Source organism: Melanerpes formicivorus, unplaced genomic scaffold (assembly GCF_026170545.1).
Source record: "Melanerpes formicivorus ecotype bairdi unplaced genomic scaffold, bMelFor1.0.p_v2 SCAF_27, whole genome shotgun sequence".
Classification (NCBI taxonomy): domain Eukaryota; kingdom Metazoa; phylum Chordata; class Aves; order Piciformes; family Picidae; genus Melanerpes; species Melanerpes formicivorus.
The window spans coordinates 7,830,687-7,836,686 of NW_027142379.1; the positions used below are offsets into that span (position 1 = coordinate 7,830,687).

Consider the following 6,000-nt stretch of genomic DNA (forward strand, 5'->3'; position numbering starts at 1 on the left):
TCAGAAAAAATAAACACCCCAGGAAATCTCAGTTTTCTCTTTTAACAAACATGGATGGGAAACTGCAGGTTTATCTGAAAGGGGTGATAGTAGCTGGCTGCTGTGGTTAGATTCATTAGTTACAGACATGCTTCACTAAGTCTCATATCCCTCAATGCACAACTCTTTTCCTACTCAGGATTTTATTCCCTACCAGCAATGGTTTCCCCATCTAATTAATGGTTATCCAGCTGATTCTAGTCTTAGGTTTGAATTCTACTCCACAAATCTTCCAGTTCTGTCTGAAAGGACTTCCACAAGTGTCATTGTTAGGAAATGCCAGTGTATATTCTGGAGCCCTTGTTTTTGTTTGAGCACACTCCCATACAAGTGTCTGCTATCCATTGCTGAAATGTTCAGTGTATCCCAAGACTGAGGAGGCAAAAATAGAACACTTAGTTGCAAGTAAGCCTGGTTCTTGGTTGCCAGCTAGCAAGAATCAAGTCTTTTGAGGAAAAGAAGGAATGGGTGACAAATAAGTGTTTTCATTTTCAGCTAAGGTTTCTAGCTGCTTTTTAAATCCCTTTTATGAATCAGACTACACTGATGGTTCAGTCAGACTGTGGCTTCGGCAGGGGGGTTGGACCCAATGATCTCTTGAAGTTCCTTCCAGCCTCTAATATACTGTGATATTGTAATGGTCCAGGTTGGAAGAGACCTCCAAAGGTCATCCATCCCCTCTGCAGTGAGCAGGGGCATCCTCCACTAGATCAGGTTGCACAGAGCCCTGTCAGAGCCTCACCTTGAGTATCTCCAGGGGTGGGTTCTCAACTACCTCCTTGGGCAACCTGTTGCAGTGTTCCACCACCCTCACGGTAAAGAACTTGTTCCTAACATGCAGTCTAAATCTGCTCTTCTCTAGTTTGATGTTGATAGTTAAGAAAAATGTCATTTGATACTGATAGAAACCTGAAAACAATGTGTGGTAGTCTTAGGCTATGCCTTTTAATGTTGGGCTAATGTTAATGTTGGGCTGGGGGGAGGGGGAATTTCAACCCACCACACAATGCTTGGAGCTGTTCTTTGTAGTATTTTATTTCTGGCTTGTGAGTGTTCAGATGAATGTTTAAGAAACCATAACACTTCTTTATTTTTCTCTTTAATTAGACTTGTATGGAGGTATTAGAAGCTTTATGTGATGGTAGCCTTGGAGACTGTAAAGAAGCATCTGAAACTTACAGAGCAAATTGTCATAAGCTTTTCCCTTATGCTTTGGCTTTCATGCCCCCTGGATATGAAGAGGATATGAAGATCACAGTTAATGGAGATAGCTCTGCAGAACCTGAAGAACTGGCCAATGAAATATGAACAACTTTCTTAAGGGGGGGGGGGAGGGGAGGAGGGGTGGGGTGTGGGAGGGGAAAACAACCAACAGTGACATTGGACCATATCTGGTGTATAATATTTTTGTCACGCACCTGCTGAATCGTTCTAACTCACGTGGAGAACAGAAGGACAAAAAAGAAAAAACCCAACAAAATGTTGCCTTCAAACAGTTTTACTTTTGTGGGTTTGGTTGTTGTTGTTTTGTTTTTTTTTCTTTTTAATATCCTGCTGACAAAGTAAATATATATTAAGAAAAACAAAATACTATCTTAACATATTACTGGATAGAGAGGTCGTTTGGTTTCCTTAAGAAAATTCAAAGCTGCTAAAATTGAAGAGGGGGGGGAAAAAAAAAGGAAAGAAAAAGAGAGGAAAAAGACAACATAAAACCCTCCCCCCCACACCACCCAACCCTTCTCCCCTTTACCCATGGTTTTTAAACTCATTTAGATGAAAACCCGAAGGCTTTGGAGCCCTTTGGAGCAGGTGTGTGGCAGAAATATTACTTCCAAATTTTGTCTGGCGAGGTTTCCGCTCTCTCGGACAGCAAAAGAGGGGGGGGGAAAAAAAACCAAACAAAACAAAAAAAGAAAGGAAAAGGTTAAAAAAAAAAACATTCAAAGCTGTTTTAGCACTGGATTCTTTCACTGAGCACAAAGAGTTGATGGGGGGCTTTAGCATCTGACTGATAGCTGTTTGGGGTTTTTATTTTTGTCGTCGTTTCTTTCCGACGCGGGGAAAGATCCTGTCCATAGGAAGTACGCAAATGTGAACCGGGAATCGTACAGAGGAGGCAAAAAAAACAAAGACACACCACACCCCCAACCCCACCCCTACCCCACCCTCCCCCCTGCAGCGTGGGTGTTGTGTTTGTGGATGCTGGGACATCAGGATATCAAGCAGAATTAAGAAAACATAGTGTGTTCAATAAGCTTGTTGTGTCTCTGAGATTCACTGTACACGATCAGTTCGGTGTTCTTGCACCACAGTTTTTAACTGAAGGAACCAGTTCAAACTCTTCCTCTTTCTCTCTCTCTCTCTCTCTCTCTCTCTGTTTGGATTAAACTCGGGGTGGGGGTTGGGGGTTGGGGGCTCGGGGGGGGAGGTCGGGGCAGGGAGAATCATTGCCGTTCTTGAGATGAATTTATCAGCAGAGGTCAGCCAAACCTTTTTAAAACTGTAATGCAAGAACCAAATAAAATTATGCACTGTGATGTGGCACCAACTAATTAGAAAGACAGCATGCAATTTGTTTGGTTGTTTGTTTGGGGTTGGGTTTTTTTTTTTGTTGGTTGTTTTTTGTTTTTTTCCCATGTGGAGTGAAAACAAACTGAGAACATACTATGGCTTGGAAAGTTGCAAAGAGGAGAACTCCTGGCTACCGTATTACTTGTTTTTTTTTTTTCTCGTGGTTTTGACTGATCAAGAGACTAATAGTTTAAAACCTCAGCAGGCCTTGTTCACGTTATGCAGATATATATATATAAAAAAAAAAACAAAAAACATAAAAACTAAAAAAAGTGCTGCAGTTTAGATACCTCTGGAACTTTTCCACAGTGTCACAGGTTTGTAATACTTGAAGCCCTACGTTTCTAAGGATATATTTCTTGCTCAGTTGTTTCAGGCAAGCCCGAGACTTTGTAACTTTTAAGGGGCCCAAGATTATTAATGATGATGATTTTTTTTTTTGGTTTCCTTTATTTTTATTTTCTTTTTCTTTTTCTTTTGGTTTTTTTTTCAATAACAGACCAGCTTCTTATTCCTGCAGTTACAGATGTAATTTCCTTTGTCAAAACATAAGGTACCAAATATGATGCAATAAAAACGTTTTGAAAAACAATCGTGTGGACCTTGAAACCGATCTCCGGGTGCGCTTCTGAGCACCAGCGGGTCCCGCCTGAGAGCGCAGCTCAGGGTTGGCTTACCGTGCTGTCCAGTTCCCCACTGAGAATGTCACTGCTGATGGGTGGTTGTTCAGCACGAAGTGCACATGCATTGTATGTAAATACTGAATGTCTGGGAAGTCTCCGTCACAGAATGCTTTGCTACTCGGCTTTTAAGTTCCACCAGCGTTGCGTTGAATCTTCTTCTCCAAGTTGAGCTTTAGTCTCCCAGGTTTGCTGTGTTGATAATATAGATAAGTGCTCAAATGTGGTTTGGTTTGGGTTTTTTTTAGCAGGCTCATCATATAAACCAGAGCAGAAAATAAACTACCGCTTATAAAGTGAGTGCCTTCTTTGCTGCAGGAGTTCAGTTACAGAGTTAGCTGTCGTGTGGATGCACAGCCTTCCTCTTCCGCATCATGGAGTTCAGTGATTGAGATGTACAGTTAAGAGGTCCAGGAAGACTTGTTAGGGGTGTGTAGTCTTCTAACTGTCAGAAGGAAGAGGTTTTTTGTTTCCTGTATATTCAGCACCATTTTTCTTTCCATGGTTAGCCTATCCTTGTGTACGTTTGCAGTGTAGTTCATGTCAGAGATGTAAGTTGTGTTGCTCTATTTGTGTATTTAATCTGCTGGGCTTTTAGGGACTAGAATACCCAGAGAGCCTTTTAAGTGACTCTGGTATTTATGTCTAGATCTCAGCCTTTTCCACAGCCTGAGATACTTGGACTGCATGTCTTCTGCAACTACTGAAGATGGTTCAATCTTGCCTACACAAGCTATGAGCTTTTGGCCTTGCCTCTGAGTATTGCTGCCGGTTTCTTGGCTTCTGAAGCTTAGCTGGAGGCAGATGAGTGCTCACTCTTTTTAATGGATTGTGAATTGCATCCAGCAATTTTATTTCAGTTTCCCCCACCCCCCAAATTCTGGTTTTTGGGTGCTGCCTTTAAATGAGATTATTTCCTTTACTTCTTCACTGCCTGTTTCTGTGTCGAAATAGATGAACAAGAAGCAAGAAGTTGTTTGTTACCTTTTATTATGCAAGCGGGTAAGGATATTTCTGTGAGCCTTCCAGAAGCCTCCATCTACACATCTCTTGAGATAGCCCCAAAGACACTTCTTCAGAGCCTTGCTGAAGGGCATCCATAGCGATTCAGAGATGATGCTTTTGGATTAAAGAAGGTTCCTCATCCTCTTCCAGAAGACTGCAATACCAGGAAATGAAACTAAGTCAAAAAAGTTTACCTGAAGAAGAAGGTTCTTTAACTGGCAAAAGAATTGCTGATCCTTCATCTTCACATCTCTCCTGCGAGATGCAAGGCTGACTTCTGAGGAAGAGCTTTTTTTTTTAACAGCTGGAAATGAAGTTGCAATCCAGTGCAATGAGTCTGGTGAAGTAGTAGCAGAGTCCCATGCTACAGTGAAAGCTTCCCTTTGCATGCAGAGATCCAAGACTGCAGTCCTTGGTGCTTGGCTGCCAAAGCAAGTGAGCAGGGACGGCAGCCGCAGCCAGAGTGACCTAGAATGCTGGCTTACAAATGACATAATTTGGTCCAGTTCTTCATGATTTCCACTGAAGAAAGATGGTTTCACCATCAGTGGAGCCACTGGTGATGCCATATGCTGTGGATATCTTTCCTAGGCGGAGGAAAATAATCTAAATGTTGAAGCCAGTAGATTTTTCCCTAGACACTGTAGATGGTGCAAATGCACATTGCATGAAGCAATGCCAGAGTCAGAAGTGGACTTGAAATTCTAAGTAACAAAGTGGTGCTTTGCCCCAAGGTGATAGGTGAGGTACTCACTTTTTCCACGTGGAGACCAGAGCATTCAGAAGTGGTTCATGTGAACAAACAGGTGAAAATAGTCTCAGTAACTCAAGTCTTTGCATCTTAAATGCCTTAAAAGCCTCTATATTCCTATACAGATAGGATTTTTTCAGTAGAGGACTTGATACTTCCATGTTCATAGAGAGGAATCGTGTCCTGTTGTGTGTGGTGTGTCAGCCAGAGCACAGAAGAAAGTTTGTAGCTCAGTTTTGCTCCTAGCCTAAGGGAGAAAATGCCAAGTGTCCCAGGGAGCTGTCTAGGGCTAGATGAGGTACATCAAACTGCCCTGTTAATTCTTCCTTTTAGTCTTTGCTTTCCTTTGTTTTTTTCCAGGTCTGAAGGTGCTCCAGGTGTGCAGCAGACCCTGGAAGCTGATGTAGCACCTTACTCTTCAGCCAGATTAAATTGTCACTGTCTTTATAGATAGAAAACACCAATGAGAGTAAGGTGGGATCAGGCCTGGGAGTCCAGAGGTGCAAATACCATTTCAGTAGCATGTGGCCCAAGTTCAATGAAACAACTTAACATGATGCCTTTGATGGCTGGAGCAATGGTGCCATCATTGCTGCGGTGCTAGCATCCTGTGCACCACAGCTGTGCCACTACCACTAACAAAACCACCTGATGGGGCAATCCAGCTTTATACCTGAATTAAAATGATTTTCCTTTTTCATGGTCACTTAAAATGTTTTTCTAAGTGTTCTGGGTAGCAGACTTTGAAGTCTTCTCCCTCCCGCCATCCCCCAAGAAAATTTGCTCCGAAAGTGCAGTTTGTGCCCAAGTGGCAACGTAGAAGATCTCAAACTGTGGAAGTAAGAATTACACTTGTCTCAGCACATAGTGCTTTGAGCTTCTGTGGAGGAAAAATGAGGCAAATGGAGTGTTATTAGTCATATCAGCACAGAATTGAGCAACCTGTAAGCT

The 6,000-nt window shown here is 42.3% G+C and overlaps 1 protein-coding gene across 1 annotated transcript in view; it reads left to right on the forward strand.

Moving 5' to 3' along the window:
- The window catches only part of NAA15 (N-alpha-acetyltransferase 15, NatA auxiliary subunit), a 43,953-nt gene extending 40,748 nt beyond the window's left edge, over positions 1–3,205 (forward strand). The window contains exon 20 of the mRNA XM_068154016.1: positions 1,147–3,205. Coding sequence (XP_068010117.1) covers positions 1,147–1,347 — 201 coding nt within the window. The 3' untranslated portion in view covers positions 1,348–3,205. The remainder of the gene's footprint in view (positions 1–1,146) is intronic.
- Positions 3,206–6,000: the final 2,795 nt, after the last annotated feature.